This window comes from Aulonocara stuartgranti (assembly GCF_965226115.1).
Source record: "Aulonocara stuartgranti genome assembly, chromosome: 1".
In the NCBI taxonomy this organism is placed as follows: domain Eukaryota; kingdom Metazoa; phylum Chordata; class Actinopteri; order Cichliformes; family Cichlidae; genus Aulonocara; species Aulonocara stuartgranti.
Window position 1 is genome coordinate 26,526,811 of NC_138939.1, and position 19,489 is coordinate 26,546,299.

The following is a 19,489-nucleotide window of genomic DNA, read 5'->3' on the forward strand; positions in this document are numbered from 1 at the left end:
TCTCTGTGACGCGTCGCTGCATCCTCCTGAGGCCTACAAATGCGACCTCAGGAGGATGCAGCCCATGAATTTGGACACGACCATGGTGTGTTATGTGGCTAGTTACAAAGCTACAGATAATATAAACACATTAGCACAGTGAAGCTGGAGGATAAACGCTAACTTTTTTCCCCTCAATAAAAGTTCATGTGAGGGCCCTGATGGGCAGATCCAAATGCAATCGCATGGCAGGAAAAAGATGCTGAAATCTCCAGCACAAGGTAAGTCATTAATATAGTGCTGCATGGTTTGGATGACTTTCTATGAAAAATTCCTGATCCTCAGCTCCATGTACCCATTCAAAGATTTGTAAGTCTCAGAGTGATTCTTTTCTAACCTGTTCAAATATTTGTTGTCTGGCAAACAGTGAGGCAATGGGCTGTAGTTACATCGCAAGGTTTTACAAACTGAGCTTTAAAACATGCTGATGAATAGTGATGATAAAAACCCAGAGAGGCTCATTGACTATTCTTAGGGGGTTGTTCAGATTAGAGCAGGATATAAAGCATTAAAACACGTAAAAAAGACAGCGAGTCAAAAAGACAAAAGAGTCCTTCAGTTGATTCGTCACTCATCACATCAAGTTTTAAGACACCAAGGTGGCAATAACAAATGCTGAGTTTAAGTCTTCACAGCAGGACTTGACTAACTGATTGGTGATAGTATGGTGGTTTCAGCCATTGTTTATTTGTAGTCTTTGGTCAAAGCTACATGAGCTACCTGCCATGCCGTCATGTGACTGACTATCATCCCCATTCTGATGCTCAAGATGACATGCTGAAATTAAAATTGGCGGTGTAATGGTGTATGTCCATTCCTTCAGGACCACAATACACTCATCTGATGGCTGCTTCCAGCAGAAAAAGGCTCCATGTAACAAGCACAAATCAAACTGGTTGCTTGAACATGTGAGTGAGTGCACTGTCACTAGATCTCAATCTAATAGAGCACCCTTTGGAATATGGTGGAGCTGGAGAGTCACATCAAGGATATGCAGCAAAAAATTTACCAGGTTTGATACAAAAAAAATCCAGAAAGAGACCTGTTCTTTACTGTTACTAAACATAGTGAAGCTGAAAACCAAAGAAAAGTTACTGAAAGAAACTACTGGGAGTTTTTTTTTTTTCATGTTCTTTGGATGTTTAAGCCGTCTTCATTTCCATGGCAACTCACTTCCAGAAATTTGACCTTCCTAGATTGCTTCCCTCAGGATTTGACGCACAGTGACCCTGACATTGTGTATGGTAAGGACACAACATGCAAACTAAAGCAACAGGCAGAGGGATTATTACTCAAGAATCAGTCGTATCAAGGCTGTTTTGACACCTTTTTAAGGTAAAATATTTTAAGCAGAAAATGGGACCTGATAACAGGAAGAATCTCGCTGTGTTCAAAGAAATAAAAAAAAATTAGGAAAAACTAAATTGTACCTCATGAATGCACTGTGCTCTCAAAATAAAGGGGCTGGCTTGCTTTTTTTTACACTAAATTATTAAGGAAAAATGACCCAAGTGGGAATACATTTACAGCACACACATAGCTGCTGAGGCGATTATCCTGCACACAAATTAAGCATACACGTACTTAAAACATTTATTGCAGTAGCTGTATACCTGTAGAGTAGTAACAAGGATTAACTGTTCAGTATCTGTGTTGTCAAACACCCTCACAACTGACAAACATACTGCGATAAGCAAATCACTCCATCCCACTTAACTTCATTATATTGTGACATAAATATGAAAGTGCTTTACAAACTGAATCTCTCCTTAATGCACAAATCAACGCTATTCCAACAAAGTAAAATGACACAAAAATGATCAAGTTAATTTTAAAAGCTATATCTTTTAGCATGCTTTTTCCATTGTGTAATTTGCCCTCCATGCTGTGGAATAAAACAAACCTTTTCAGACAGTGGAATGACAGAAAATGGTCTCTCATGGTTAACCCATTATCTGCACATGCCTTTGTGTTTTTCTTCAGTATCATCTACTTGATTTTGTACTTTAACATGTGTGTGATTATGTCTCTAAATTTGGCAAACATTCAATGCGTAAGGCATTTGATTATCATACAGAATATTCTTTGTAGCCAACATGTTGTCATTGAAATAAGCACAATTCAGTATTTGAAGAAACATCATGAAGGCACAGTGATTAAAGTGTGATCTTAACCTGTGTTTTCTTATGTATGGAAAATAATAGTTTGTGTGGAAATAATACAGATATATACATATGCCAGGAAACTGCAGATACTACTGAGGGATTTTTCTCAGTCAAATCACAATTCGAATAAAATCTATACAGTAATAAGATCAACATTAGATAAAACATTTAGCCATTTACAAATATATTGCTATTTAATTTGTACTGAACACCTTCAAAACTGGTTTATGGAGAGCTTTCAGAACTTTTCATTTTTATAATGCACATATTGAGCACTGACATCCTTCATACAAAACATTTTGCTTTTTTGTTTTTTGTTTGTTTGTGTTTTTCTTTTGTTTTTTATAGAAAAAAAGATTTGGTTGTGGTTTTGCATTACTTGAAGAAAATTATTAAGAAATATGGGCAACACTGGGTATATTACGAGATGGAAAATTTGCTTAAATCAACAGTATTTTTTCCAAGAAATACATAAATGTCTTGTTGTTGTACATTTTCCCTTATTATAGAGCTCAGTCCAGCTAAAATCCCAAATTCTGATGACAAGGCATTATAATGATAACGGCCAAAAACTGTCCTATTCACTTTGGATATTACAGATACATGATAGTGGTTAATAAGTCTTATTTACAAACACAGAGACAATGACAGAATAAACAAGTGTTCACAAACAGTGTTAGAACAACACTTTCTGAAGTGTAATTCCATTTTCTTTGATTGTGTCGATTAAATATAGTCCTGAACAACTCAATAACAACCACACCACAAATATTTGTATATATTGGTCAGCCATGGTAGTTTTTTTTTCCTTTCTTCTAATTTCTTTTAATTTATGCACGTCCCCGTGGCACTTGTCCAATTCACACTCAACAAAAAAACCTTGCTGAATGTTAAAGAAATCCATAGAGGATCACACACACAGTTTCCTCTAGAGCCATGGTAACACAGCATAAGCACTATTTTGTGACCACCATAGTAAATGTGGCTCTTACACTGCAGAAGCATCAACTTAAGCGCGAAGAACAGAAATAAGAGAGAAAAAATAAAATGGGGAGGAGCTCCGATGATTGCTCCGCCTGTTCACTGTGTCCAGATGTAAGGACATCTAACAGCACAGAAGGAAAGTCCCTCTTATAGCTGCTGGTCCTTTGGGCTGTCTGGGCAAGAGGCTGGCTGGCAGGACTTGAGACTCACCAGTGGAATATCAGCCATGCCACTGCTGGTGAAGTGTCCCTCCCCACTTCCAAACTGCTTTCTGTCACCAAAATGCTCTGACTGCCCACTCTCATTTTTCCAGGTTCTGCTCAGAGTATGTCCATTGAGCAGTTTGTCCTTGGGACCCCACTCCCTCTGAGACCCGAAGCTGGTTACAGGTGACTTGGGCTGTTGGTATGTTCCCAGTGTTGGCGGCATCCAGCAGTTGTCTGAATGTCCCAGGACAAGGCACTCCTGTGTACACATCTCTGTAGCTTCCACTAGACCGCGTGGTCCAAGGGGGCCATCTAAAACAGAAGAACCAGAAAGAGAGTTGTTATATATTTTGCTGTTCTCGCTGAACGTAAGGTTCTCCACTCCAGAATAGCCCAGAATATGAGAGGGGGAACTTCGCATACTTTAGTGATTCAGAAAACAAGCTAGGAATGTAACAGAGAAGGAGATTTGCTTTGGGGAACTGGGAGACATGGTAGTGCTATAGATCTTAGGAAAGCCACCGTCTGGCAGATTTAAAATTGTTTCTAATAGTCTTTATTATTTATTTGTTAATCTAAACAGGTTTTTAAACACGTCAGCCAACGGTTATGTTATAAGCTATTCAAAGGCATAGAAGTTCACTAATTCCTTATTGTAAATCATGTTGCTGTCTCCACTATAAATGATTTTCTGGAAATTAGCCTACCTCACTTCACCTAAACCAGGAGGTGGGGGGAAGAAAGTTGAAGGACAATTTGCATCACAACAAATCATCTTTCCTTGCCAGCTCTCTGCCACCATCTGGCTACTCCTTGGCTGAACATACATCACCATCAAACAGTAAATATTTCAGGTGGTATTTGTTGAAATCTCATTTGATAGAAAACATGCATAATGCATGAAACATAATGGAATTCTCCCATTTGAATAAATCTCCTTCTTTGAATCAGTTTTATTTTCTTAAAATGAAAAACAAAGCAGTCATGTTTGTGTTTGTATAGTATAGCATTAGTGGGTAATTAATTCATATGGGGTTTTTTTCTGTTTTACCTAAAAGAGAAAATTATATCTATTTGTCCTAATTTGTCCCTTTGCTTCACAAACTGCTAATCGGCTGGTGCATCAGCTAAAAGGGGTTGCTTTTTGTTTTTTGCAAACCTGGGCATGAACTGGTTTTTCTCCTTCTTCATTTACATATATAAAATTTCAGATTAGTTATGTTACAAAGATATACCAGAAAATGGTATAGAGTGGTAAAACGTTTTTGCTAATTAAAGTTTAACTTAATATTCAGTGAATGGTCAAAGCCTTGCTGCAATGTTTACAGTGTGCAAGGTCTACTGAGAATCCATAACAAACACTTTTGGCTTAGAATAACATCATCACCTAACTGTTTTAGTCTGCTGACCTTTAAGGTCTGCATAACCTTTATCCTGTACCAATGTGATCAGAAAATTCAGCTGTAAACATTTCAAGGTCAGTTAAACATTTTGCATTGAAAGCAACCTTGCTGTACTTTACTTCTGGGATTAAGTTTGAAAAACACTGGAAATGTCTAAGAACCAAACTCACTACATCGGGCAGCTACTTTTATATTGAAACTGTTTTTGTGAGCTCTGTCAAAGACTTCTAGATGGATCAATATAATAACAATACAATAATTAGTAAATGTTAATGCTAAAATGCAATTGTGTGTATGTTTAGCACTGACTTTTAAGGGATTTTGATACATAAAACACCCACTTCATATAAAATATTGAGTCTGTAGTTCAAATTGCGAATTCATATTTTCAAAATTGATGTTGAGTTAACTGTAATCTAACATGATTGTCTTGGATTATGCAACACAGCATACAAATTGACATTTACATTTTTTATATTTGGAGATTCACATATTGTTTGTTTCTGACAGTCACTGCTTGGCCTATAAACCTTTTTATAAAGCTCATCTTGGGCAAAAATAAAACTGTTTTGCATGAGGAGAGCAATTTTTTCCTATTGCTATAATTATTCATGTCTTCTGATCCAAATGGGAACATTTTCTCATACTCCACTAAGCCTCGCTTCTTTAATACTGCTTTCTGACTTTTACAGCACATACTGGAAAATGATGTGAAGAAAGCAGAAGCAGGAGTCAGTCACTCTTCTGTGTGAATGTAGAGTCCATCACAATAACAGGCACCCATAATTGGCATATGAGGAGTATAACCAAGATACACATTATCATAGTTGCATGAAGAACCACAGAGAGCAATAATACATGGTACCCAGGAGACGGCAAGATGAATTCCTCAAATGAAATTGTAGATGAGTGAGTAGATATCTGGGGAACTCTTAAGGAAGAGAGATGGTAAGAAGGAAAAATGCCGTGTACATATACAGTACATGGTGTGCAGTTGAGAACAAATGAACAAGAAAGAAGGCTCCCATTTGCATCTACTTTTTTTAATAAGATAATAATGACGACATTAAAATCATTATGTCTCTGATGGCATTTCTTCTAACTTTGCAATCACTGGACACTTGAGAAATAATAATGTAATAACACAAGGTTGTAAATTAGACTATATACATATGATGAATTTGGACTTTGTGTATTGATTACAGCAGGATCAAATGACTGCAATGTCTGTGTTTCCTGTTTAATTTTGATTCCTTTTTTAACAAAGCAGAGCCAGTCATTAATCAAGAACACTTTGTGCTTTGCTTTTCCCCTGGTGTAATAAACATGACCATTTGCATGCAGATTGGTACAATCAGTGGCCCCAGTGGGCAGCAGAGGATAATTTGAATCAGCCATTTTCACCGTTAATCTCTGTATACCTGCTGTTTGAGAAAATGCAGAGACAAAGCCTGATTGAAAAGACCACTTGAGGTATAGAGCTGATAGGTTACAAAATCTATTCATATACAAGAGTCTTATAATACCGGCCTATAATTCCCATACAGGGAAAGCAAATGAGTAGGGAAGTCAAAATAAATTGGATACCTAAATATAAAGGATAAAAGATTGAAATGTCCACACTCCACTGTACCCCAAGAGATGCTATGGAAAATACAGTAACATGACCATACATTGCAAAATAAATCAATCCAATAAAACATATGACAGGATTATCAGAACACTGTCCCTTCAGGTTTTTAGTCTTTTTTTTTTAAAACATTTATCTGAGGCACTGTTAGTAAAGCAACATATTTAAACTTCAGCAACAACTCCAGGATATCACTTCGCTATTACCAGCTTAATAAAAGTTCTGTGGTATATCACTCTCCAGGAGCCCGACTCCACACTTCCAAAAATGAAAGAAATGGAGAGTATTTAAAACTCAGACTCAGCAGACCAATTTCAAACAAAACCAAAACACCAGCAATCCTTCTTTACTGGCTCCCCATTGATGCACGCATGCGAACGGAGCCCTGTTCTTAAGTGTGCAGAAATATGTGAGTCTGTTTAATTGAAAGTACACTGTAAGAGCAGGAATTTTATCCCATTAGTCCACGTTGCCCTGGAGAAGACTTTTTGACACTGCAAGAGAATGCCTCCTCTTAGAGTGGGTGAAACCCATTTATTAAGAACAAAACCCTCATTTTAGCCAGCATTATTATTTTTCTTTATATTTTTTAATAATTTTTGTCATGTCCTTTTTTTTTGCTGGACTAGTCACAGTTTCCATATCCATAATCAATATGCACACGTAGTTAATTATGCATTTTTTAAAATAATTTCTTTTCCTTTCATTGCTCTTTATTTTAATCTTACCTGTTGATTGGGCTCAATTACCGAACTGGATAACACTGACTACCAGCACTTATTAGCTGCTAACTTTTCCTGGTTATCTTGTTCCGAAGAAAAGCTTCCCTTTTTGCTTCATTACCTTCTGACTTCCCAACTCTGTTCTCAGAGTTACATCTCATGTCATGTATTACAATTCGGAGTGGACTGGTGATGGACCATATAATTCATGAAACCCAGTTTCCTATTTGGATTGTAATTTATTTAAACATTCTTGCATAATAACATGGCTGCACATGCCAAACGTGTAATAAAAAACCTGTCACTGGTGAATGGGAATACTCCAGAGGATGTCAAATAACATCTTGTTACTCCTACTGAATCCTGAAGAGCGCTGGACGGACGAAAAGCACCAACAAACCATAACGTCACAACATCAACAGACCGAGTATGAATTCCTTTTGTGACTTGCGAAGTAATTGTAGAGAAAATACACCTCAGTGTCTCTTTTGTACCTTAGCTAAAGTTTTGATATAAACATAGCTTTCCTAAGTCACAGAGAAGTTCTTTTAATATACTGATGTTATGAACAAACAGATAGAGAAACAGAATTGTTTTCCGAATCTCCTGCCTAACATTATTGCGTTTTTGTTCATGTTTTTTTTTTTTTTAAATACAGACAAAACGTGTCATTTGGAAACAAAACCAAAATACCCTAAGCTTTTTTAATGTTCCTTTCATTCATACAAAATTGCTTTCACATTATTTATTTCTACTTTATCTCTGCATAGTGTGTTGCTCATGGTTACTGTGCTCAGGAAGTCAAATTCCTCCCTGTGCTTGCACACACACACACACACACACACACACACACACGCACACACACACGCACGCACACACACACACGCACACAAACGCACAAAGAAGCAAATAGCCGGTGGCTTGTGTTTGGTGCAGAGCCCCTGAGTACTTTAAATAACATTGTGGCACAGGTGTTGAGGAATGCAAGGGATTCAGAACTGTGTCAGATGGTTCTGACTTTTGCTTACAGCGCTGTGCAAATGTTGCAGATGTCCACAAAGACAGATACCTTAAAGACAAAGAAACCATTAGATTGCCTCCTGATACGATGTCATTAGGCTGTGCTAAGGGCTGGTGTGCTTAATTCTGCGGAAGCTGTGGAATAAATGTGAGGTACAAGAAATAGCTGTTTAACGATGGACACTTTGACCAAAAAAGTATTTACATGCCTCTCTTTCTCTCCTCCCACTCAGCATCAAAAGATCACAGAGGTTACAGAGGAGGAGAGAATCATCCTTATTTTTGACCAGAGGTTGTTTGCAACTATAAGGGAGTCTTGTTTTAGTCTTCTGGCTATTACTAATGAGATAACATTTGGCTAATTAATTGGATGCACACTATCAGTGCTGATGTGCCAGTCCCACACCAACAACTCTCAGCCTTGAGAATGGCAAGGGGGAACGGGTGGAGAGGGAATGAGAGTGATTGAGTGTGGGGGATTTAGTGTCCACAGGGCTTGTTTATTTATCCATGCTGTTAAGCATGCCCAGATGTTGTTATTTAGGGATGAATGAGGCTTGTTTTAGTCCAGCACAGAGGCTAAAAGTTCCATAGTGCTGTTTTTCCACTACCACTCAAAAACCCTCAAGATATGTCAGAGAGATTTATTCTGTATGCTTCTGGTGTAAGTTTTTTCTTTGTGACCCTTTTATCTTCTACTACTAAGGATATATACGCATGCCACCTTTCCATCACTGTGCACACTAAGGCATGTAATGGCACACAATGTTATAAACATAACCAATACATAAAGGTCCGTCTTGTAGTAAAAGTGTATATATATATATATATATATATATATATATATATATATATATATATATTGTAAATAGCCTGGGGAAATGTGTGAGTCTTATAGTGGTTGGTAACCAACGAGGCATAGAATCGCAGCTTCATACTGCTATGCAGCAAATTTGAAAACAGGCCCTGTGATCTACAGTAAAGGCTATCTAGGGTTGGATAGATATAATAGTGAGTGGAGCAGAACAGAGCAAACACTGGATGCATTCTCCTGAGAATACCAGTCTGGCTGATGGATCCTTTCTTGTGCTCCCTTTGAGGCCAGCAAGAAGCTTCTCATGAGAGGAGATGAAGCGCAGGATGGAGTCAAAATAGAAAAAAAAGACAAAGTTTGAGAATGGAAGTGAAGGGTGGTCAGATAAAAAAATTGAAGGGGAGCGAAGAAAAATAAAAGGGAAGTGAAGGTGAGCAATTGTAAGAAAAAAAAACACAAAGCCTGTCAAAAAATGACTATCATTTACATAATTTTCCATGATCAGTGGTAAATATTATTATCTTAGACCTCACTTAAAGCTATTCTCAGATCAATTTGTAATTCAAATTTTCAGTTAAAGCTACTCTCTCTCTCTCGACCAGACTTTTTTAATGTCAGCTGTACAGTATGGTGTGTGAAGAAGTATGTGTGAAACTGAACTTTGTGTGTTTCTTGGAAAAGAACCTCGAGAAATGTAATTAGCATTTTCCCTCCTTTTCACTTTTCAAAGAATAAGTCTCTTAACCTCCTATTTGCTCCTGTTCATTCTTCCAACATGTGCCCTGGACTACGGTTTGCCTGATTAGTAAGATTAATGATGATTTGGAAGCACTCTAAAGTGGTAATTCTACAGTAGCATGGCTTGTTGCTTAAATGGCCTAGAGTGCTTTAAAACAGCATGTGGTCTGATAGCTCGCATTACCAAGTAACATAAATTACAAATTACAAGTTTCCTTCAACAAATCAACACGTGAGAGCATTTGGTGAGCATTTTCATTATTCACCTCTGTTAAAAACTCAATTAAACTCCTTGGCATGATATAAAGGTTTAAATCTGAAGCTACTAAGCCTTAGTGAAAAAGAGTTATCTTAGAAAAAGTTATTTCAGCTTCTTTCGACTTTCCAGCATTCTGCTTTAACTGCTAAGCCTTACAATAACTAATTCTGTAATCACATACCATATTTGTTATTCCTCTTTTTGCTCTTACATTTTCTACATGACTCTCTAAAAGTGATACAACAGATACTATTAAAATCATCTGGGCTCTCACACTTGGAAAACAAGTTTAAAGTTACTGGAATAATAGCACAGGGACAATACAGATGTTGAGCTTTTTTTGTCCATCTACTGTACACCACAAATTTCTGGGTCGTGCCACCTACAACCACTCTTAGCTGAAACTGCTTTTCACAGTGCAGCACTTGTGAGAAGAGAATTGGATTGTAGAAACATGAAGAGCTTTGGCAGTGTGGGAAAGCAAAATAAATTTCCTCAAAATCTGAAATACATTTGGGGGCAGCACGGTGGTGCGGTTAGCGCTGTTGCCTTACAGCAAGAAGGCCCTGAGTTCGACTCCACCAACTAGCCGGGATCTTTCTGTGTGAAGTTTGCATGTTCTCCCCCGTGTCTCCTCCCACAGTCTGAAGACGTGGTTAATTGGTGATTGTGATTGTAAATGGTTGTCTGCCCTGTGTGTCTCACCCTATGACAGCTCTGCGAGGCACATCGCAACCCTAAATTGGATAAGCAAAAAAGGATGATCGAATGGCTGAAAGACAAATGACCTTCTGAGACCAGAGTCTCCATTCAAGATTTCCAAAAGATCAAATATTTGATTTTTATATGAATGGAACCAAAATGCATTTTCATGTCTTCCTATATTTGCCTTAATACTATACATATCCACAGCAAACATCAACTCCCAGAGCAACACCGGCACCAGATATAGACAACTGACAAACTTGCCTCTACTGATTTTTTGGAAATAAATATATTCCTAGAGGAATAAGTAACTGAGAATGTGAGTAAGCACAGTGAAAATATGCTGAAGCTGCATTTGAAGACGTGGTGAGATTTCCATATTAAAAACAAACTGTGCTGTGCTGATAACATAGAGAGTTGGGGAGAAGAAGGGCAGATTAGACTGTTGTTGTTGAGCTCTGACTCTTAAGTGCATGCAGCAGACCATATGCACAGTATCAGCTCGGGGAAGCAACACTGTTCTTTGTGACGACGAAGAAGAAAAGGTACCGACAAGGAATTAATAAACTGGTGAAAAACCGCTGTTTGGCCTGGAGGCAACAGTAAAAAGGGATGATGAGGACTGAACTAAATTTCACTGTAGAAAACACCTTGCATCCTATTTATAGTGAGATCCAAAACACCTCAGCATCTGCACTTTTGTCACTGTTAGACTGTACATCGCACTATGACCCAGGGTAAGGATGAGTACTAGGTTTGGGACCAAATACAACTATAGTGCAAGTTAAAGAAAGAATTTAGGAAGGATCTCTACATTACACTGCAGAAAGCGACTCTTTTCTACACTGGAAAATTCAAAATATTTTTAGACTTCTGTTGTAATGTTGCATGCAGATTCTTTGCATGACACATTACATAGTTACTTGTGTAATGTAACTATGAGGTTAATTTATTCACTTCACTCACTTTTTCATGCTCAGATGACATAAATGTTCAAGAGTTAAGACTCGATGACAGTAATTTAAGTTTTGAGTTCAGTTGGAGAAAATTGCTTGACATCCAATTTAGGATTTCACACCATTATTAATCAATCTCAGCATATCTGGATAGGATCATTTAATGGGCAAATATATCTTTGTGTCATCAGCATAAAAAGGAGACATCAGCATTTTGAGATAAAAAGGTCACTTAGAAACTGGCCTATGATTTTAAAGGAAAGAGGGATCTAGCCCAAGTCTTCGGGAACAAACTACTTAACAAGGAAATATTAAAAATACCAAGAAGACTGAGCTCAATAGTATATATTACTTCAAGTAAAAAGAAGGCAGTATATATCAAAGGAAAGCACTCTCATGTGTGACAGCACTTCTAAAAGTACAGACAAAGTAATCAAATAAAACTGGTTTGAACAGTACACTTGTAATCAAAGACACAGTAGTAAGTTGGGTGTAATCAAATACTAAGTGACTTCATTTTATCAGTAAAATAGGATTTAAAAAAGGAAAGAAAAAAACATTTCATGATGAGCAAAAGTGAAAGATGGGGATGGATTTATCAGTTTATCAAAATTCTTAAATAAAAGTATGACATAGTCTTAACAGGTGAAATGATATTCAATGGGGACACGCTGACTGTGTTGAAGGGATCAGCCAGGTTGTTTATGTGGGAATATTCAGACACGCGAGCCTTGGCTGTCAAATAGGGCACAGAATATTGAGACACTTTGATCACTGGCAGTGTTAATAGAGGATGATTCAGTTTGTGGTCAAAAGCAGCCATCCATCCATCCATCCATCTTCATCCGCTTTATCCGAGGCCGGGTCGCGGGGGCAGCAGCCTAAGCAGAGAGGTCCAGACCTCCCTCTCCCCAGCCACCTCCTCCAGCTTATCCGGGGGAACACCAAGGCGTTCCCAGGCCAGCCGAGAGATATAATCTCTCCAGCGTGTCCTGGGTCTGCCCCGGGGCCTCCTCCCGGTGGGATATGCCCGGAACACCTCACCCAGGAGGCGCCCAGGAGGCATCCTTGTCAAATGCCCGAACCACCTCAGCTGGCTCCTTTTGATGTGGAGCAGCAGCGGCTCTACGTGAGCCCCTCCCGGATGGCCGAACTTCTCACCCTATCTCTAAGGCAGAGGCCAGCTGGAGGAAGCTCATTTCTGTCGCTTGTATCCGCAATCTCGTTCTTTCGGTCACTACCCACAGCTTGTGGCCATAGGTGAGGGACGTAGATTGACCAGTAAATTGAGAGCTTCGCTTTTACACTCAGCTCCCTCTTCACCACGATGGACCGTGTCTGCATCACTGCAGCCGCAGCCCCAATCCGTCTGTCGATCTCCGGCTCCCTTCTCCCATCACTCGCGAACAAGACCCCGAGATACTTGAACTCCTCCACTTGGGGCAGGAACTCATCCCCGACCTGGAGTGGGCACTCCACGCTTTTCCGGCTGAGAACCATGGCCTCAGATTTGGAGGTGCTGATCCTCTTTCCCGCTGCTTCACACTCGGATGCGAACCGTTCCAGTGCGAGCTGGAGGCCCTCACCCGATGAAGCCAACAGAACCACATCATCCGCAAAAAGCAGAGATGAGATTCTGAGGGCACCAAAGCGAAAGCCCTCCGCCACTTGGCTGCGCCTAGAAATCCAGTCCATAAAAATTATGAACAGAACCGGTGACAAAGGGCAGCCCTGGCGGAGCCCATCACCCACCGGGAACGAGTCCGACTTGTTGCCGGTAATGCAAACCAAGCTCTTGCAATGGTTGTATAGGGATCGAATGGCCCGCAGCAATGGGCCAGACACCCCATACTCCCGCAACACCTCCCACAGGACACTCCGAGGGACACAGTCGAAGGCCTTCTCCAAGTCCACAAAACACATGTAGACTGGTTGGGCAAACTCCCATGCAATATCCTTGAGAGGATAAAGAGCTGGTCCAGTGTTCCGCGACCAGGACGAAAACCGCATTGTTCCTCCTGTATCCAAGGTTCGACTAGCGGACGAACTCTCCTTTCCAGCACCCTGGCATAGACTTTCCCAGGGAGGCTGAGGAGTGTGATCCCCCTGTAGTTGGAACACACCCTCCGGTCCCGCTTCTTAAAGATGGGGATCACCACCCCGGTCTGCCAGTCCACAGGTACTGCCCCTGATCTCCACGCAACATTGTAGAGGCGTGTCAACCAGGACAGTCTTACAACGTCCAGAGCCTTCAGGAACTCGGGGCAGACCTCATCAACACCAGGGGCTTTCCCCTCCTGAGACGCCTGACGGTTTGCCAGAATCTCTTCGAGGCAGTCCGAAAGTCTTTTTCCATGGCCTCTCCGAACTCCTCCCACACCCGAGTTTTTGCTTCAGCCACTGCCCGAGCTGTATTCCGCTTGGCCTGTCGATACCTGTCGGCTGCCTCCAGAGTTCATACATGTTCATACATGTTCATACAGCCTCGCCTCTGTCAGTGCGCCCCAGGGCAGCTGTGGCTACAATGTAGCTTGCCATCGCCAGTGTGTGAATGTGTGTGTGAATGGGTGAATGACTGAATGTAGTGTGAAGCGCTTTGGGGTCCTTAGGGACTAGAAAAGCGCTATACAAATGCAGGCCATTTACCATTTACCATATATAATGCTACATTGTCAAACAGGAAATGACTGTGACCTGGCTTTTGCTGGTATTTCTTGTCATACTGCTTCTGAGGTCAACTTTCACTGTGGGTGGGGCCCAGGCCACTCCTCAACAGACAGCCAAAGAATATGTGTTACTCAGGGCTAACAAGCGCTTTTTGTTGTAAGAATCATTTGTACTACAACGTTTAGAAGAATAATTTCAAATGCAGATTGTTTCAAAGCTGCGCTTTACAGCACTGCTGTAGATACATTAACATTAACAGAAAAAGACAGAGGACGCAAAAAATGGCTAACTAGCTAAAGCTAACTGAAAGTATAACAGAGAGATGGACTTTATAATTCTTTGCTAATGTATAATTTTATTACCAGAACCTAAGAGTATATTATTGTTGTAGTTTTTATTCATTTTCTTTAAAGTATTACTATAATTTTTACTGGTTTTTTTTTTTTGATGACATGACATACTGTAAACCTACATAACTGCCAAAAAAATCCTTAAAGAATATATGATACTAATTTCTGGTTATGCCTAGTGTGACTTGATGTGTTACCTTGTGCACACTTACAATTACAGAAAGTGTTATATTATGTGTTTTTTTTATATATATATTATGAAGTGCATAGGGTTTTAAGACAAACGCTGCATATCTTTCTTACTAAACTATACTGTACTATACAATTTTTTTACAGAAAATTCTTTTACTTTTGACAGCACTGCTATCTCTAACATAAGTAACACATATAACCCCCAAAAAAGTACCAAAAGAAATCCCATCGATACCAGAATAAAACCCACCAAAGACAAAGCGCATTATTCATGTTTATTGAGCAATGAATAGTTAAAGGGTTGCTAATGACAAATTTGCTGGAAGCATTCTAGCTTTGGAACAATAATGTCATTTTTCAGCAGTAGGCCTAATTAATTACAGTTTATGAGTCTGAACACCCAAATCTGAATGGTTAAATTAAGTCAGCTGTGCTACTGAAATGATTCTTTGTAGGGCACTGAGATAAGAAAATCCCTAATCCTTTCGTATTGTTATTCTTAAGTTTAAACAACTGTTGTTCTTATTTTATTTAAGAATTATATTAGCTAAATACACAGTACCATAATGATTTAATTGAACAAAGACTTGTTTTTAAATTTCTTTTCATTCTTTAAATTCTTCCTTGTTAGTAATTCACTTTCTTTATTAAGTTATTGTGCAAGGCAGTGTAAATACAAAGTTTGGTACGGTCCTGTGGAAGTGTTCAGTCGCCATGACAACAATTGGCATATGTAACTGATTTCATCTCCTTCTTTAATCTTCTACTACATAAAACTCAGTCACTGACCTTTTAATATGATTTCTCATCTAAGACAGTGAGTATCTCAACAGTGACACAAATGCATTTATTCATATTTTATATTACTATAGTTGATTACAATAACGAATAAAGTATGTGATGATAAATACAGTTTTCACAGTTGCCTCTTGCAGTCTAGTGAACGAATTTTATGGCAGGGGAGAATAAATTTTATTAAGCCAATTTTCTGGAAAACTCTTGGACAAATTGGTGCCCTGACAGTCCAAATATCAATTATTGAGGGACATAAATATATTACAATCCTGTCCTCAAACACACATACAAAAAACCCACCCAGATGATGGTTATTATGTTGCCATATGACGAATAGATTTCCAATTGAAAACAAGAGCATAATCTTTTAATTAGTGTGGGCTTGCTGTGCTTTTAATGATATAAGTAATGTAACATACAGATAATGATCAAGTTGACCCCATAAAAAAGTAATAGTGCACCAAAGCCCTAATTCTCTTTCCTGTATTAAAGAAGACATTAGAAAGTAAAATCTAAATGAAAGAAAATAATGACTGCTTCAGTGTAGCTCAGCGGTTCAGTTCAGTTGCTTCACGGCGTGCCATAATGCAGCGTGTCTTTATGTTTTTGTTTGTGATGTGGATCTTTGTTTTATGTAGTGAGTATTGATTTTAATCTTGAAGGGATAAGAAGAAAACAAATTGTCACTGGCAGCACAATCGCTATGTATTACATTTCATGTGAGCAAAAAAAATTGGTTTAGTGGTGTGTAACAGTGTAAACTACTGGTAATCAGCATCTCAAATTGTATGGTAGTGATTATATGCTACTGAAACAATATTCAGCAAGTATATTATTACGAATTGAAGCAGCCATTAGAATAAGAATAAACTTCAAAGTTGGGAGGTACAATTTACAGATTATTCACCTAATTCACAGCTCTCCTCTCTCTGCTGAGAGTTGTGTTTAAAACTGATTCTTCTATACTAGCTAAGGTATTTAGAATTGCAATACATTTGATTAACATATGTCAAAGATTTTATTCTGTTTAATAATATTAGATAAACTTATATTCAAAAATGTCAGATGTCAAAACTCGCTCTATATATATTCAAAACTCAAAATGTCTGTCTTCCATTGGTGTCCTGGTTAACACATTTGCTTGTCAGGCAAAAGGTTACTGGTTTAATTCCAGCTGGAGAAGACACAAATCGCCTTTGGTGAACCCTTGTGTAGGGGAGTATCTGTAGCAGCATCATGTTACCAAGCAACATGCTAATATCACAGACCAAATAATGCCATAGTATGGTATTGCAGTATAACTAATAAGCCTCTTTTTTTAGTAAAACACTGTATTTCCATCCATTTCTACAATTTTCAGTCTTACTTTGCTCTTTGCTTAAGTTGGCACAGTACTTTTGTAAAGGCATGAAATGTTGCTTGTAAAAAATATAATCAAATAACCCTTGAAAATCAGATGCATATAATATAATTTGTAGGAGACTGGGTTGAACTCTGTGGTTTACTGCAGTGCATGCATTAGGTTATATTGCAATTTTCTTTCATGGCTCCCCACAAAACTTGTACCTCAATAACATTCATTGCCTTTCATCATATATTTTACAATGTGTTGTAAAGCCATAATTATGTTTCGTTAATTAATCATTAATTCACACACACACACACACACACACACACACACACACACACACACACACACACACACACACACACACACACACACACACACACTTCTTTTCTTAAGTCTCTAAAACTGGGTAAATTTTTTGGCAACTCTTCATAACTTATAGCTTCATCCCGTGATATAAAGCGCAGGTTTGCATGTCAATTCCATTAAAGTATGTAACAAGCTACTGAAGGGCACAGTAGGTCCAGTGAATGCTCATTTGCAGAGATACAGCAAGTGGGTAGCACAAAAAATGAAAATGGATGGGGGTGGGTGGGAGGCATAGACTGTAATGACAGAAAGACATGTAATTCTCTGTGTTGATCAGTACCTGGAGCCTGAAGGAATTTGATAATAAAACAGAATTTTGTTAATCCCAGGAGAGCTCTGTAATTGCAATATTGAGGTACATCTCCTCTCTGTTAATAACTGTAATTTCAGACAACGTTCTGCCTACATATACATTTATTCATAATTACCTGAGGGAGAGGACAGTGCCATAGTGTCTATTAAAATGTTCTGAATCAAATGGAAATAATGTATGCTTGAAAACTTGTGGCCCATAATCTATGATTTTGTATAAAACTTCAGCTTGTAAAAAAATGAAGGGTTGTCTCTTTTTTTTATTATTTCCAAGGTCACCTATATACTGCATGGATTATTCATTTCATGCAGATTACTTCAAAGTAACTGCATGCTATTTGTACTCTTGGCATTAACAGTGTATTGCTACTTGTTTTTGGTCCCTCACATCTAAACATAAGCTTGTAGCTACATCATACCATGTAGTTCGCAATGATTTCTACCTGTTAAATAAGCAAATGTGTCAAAATTTGCAAGTTGTTCAGGCATTAAATTGGCAGTGACAAAAAAGTTAGCACCTCCTCCTCAACTGTGAGAACCGTCTGCCTCGGCTACAGTGGTGTTAAGGTGTTAACAAAAATTGGCAGTTATATATTTAAAGCTACTGGATCACATGAAGCTGTGTCCTCAGTAGTAGAAAATAATATTAGAAATGTACTAAAAATGCAAAGTCTAAATAAGAAACAGTCAGAGCGATGCAAGTTTGCAAAATAAAACTTTTAAAGTTTGTATTTCAGTCATCTGTGTCAAAGCTTTTCTTTAATGTACGTCTCTCACACTCGGGATAGATATTGTACAAATGCAAAAATCCCCACTGATTTGATAAACGTAAATTTAATGACAATCATCAGTAAATGATGATTTCCTACAGATTTATTGCAGTAATGAAAAATGAGTATTGTATTTCAGTGCATGTGTTTGCACAAAGCGACAAAGCAAGACTAAAAATGAAATAAAACCTGATAATAATAACATGGAATGTGACTGATAGCCATATGCAGAAATCTGCTCTGTGAGCTGGTGGGTGCACTGGGAGGAAGTGGAGGTCAGGGCCTGGCAGAAACCCCTGTTGGGTGCAGGTGGCGAATAACTTCTGTCAGCCAAGTAATTAAGTGTCCATCACATCTTTGCAGGAGGTCTGTGCAACCCAGAAGTCTCTTCCAATCTCCATCTGTGAGAGGGACCGGATCTACAATATGGCCCACGTATGATTGCTATATATATTCTTACAGACAAAAAGATGCACTGGTAAAAATATAGCATATATTTAGTTTGAGAGACTGTTTAAACTTCTCCAAAGAAATTTGTTTAAAAAGTACTGTATATATTCTATATCACTAATGCCATACCTCTTATGTGTAACAGACATTTTGTAGCTGAAAGCACAAACAAATTAAGAAGGTAAAAGATCTAAGTAAGCAGGAGGTAACAGCGACCTACTTAGTTATATCAAAAGTTTCAAAACAACACTTCCTAGTCCCAGGACTTAATCCTTCATTGTCAGATTGTAACAACTATATGTCACGATGGTTGAGAAGAAAGTGTTTTTGCAGTTATTCTCACACTTTAAAAACACACTATATGTTAACTTTAATAAGACTGCATGATGAACAAAGCTGTCTTAATGGAATAAGAACCTTTACATCTCTTTTGGTTCCAGGCTAAATTCAGTCTTTCCAATTATTAAGAGTTTGAAAATGTGACTTGTTGATGGGCTGATGTATTTTACCTCACTACTTGAAAGATAAAAGGGAAGTCTAATTTACGGCTGAAGATGAAAGTGTGATTATCGAACTAGAAATAGTAGGAGATCAG

The 19,489-nt window shown here is 38.4% G+C and overlaps 1 protein-coding gene across 3 annotated transcripts in view; it reads right to left on the reverse strand.

Moving 5' to 3' along the window:
• Positions 1 to 1,474: 1,474 nt before the first annotated feature.
• Positions 1,475 to 19,489, reverse strand: part of pcdh9 (protocadherin 9) — a 193,025-nt gene continuing 175,010 nt past the window's right edge. For all 3 annotated transcript variants that reach the window (XM_082527334.1, XM_082527335.1, XM_082527333.1), the window contains one exon: positions 1,475 to 3,706. In XM_082527334.1, coding sequence (XP_082383460.1) covers positions 3,336 to 3,706 — 371 coding nt within the window. In that variant the 3' untranslated portion in view covers positions 1,475 to 3,335. The remainder of the gene's footprint in view (positions 3,707 to 19,489) is intronic.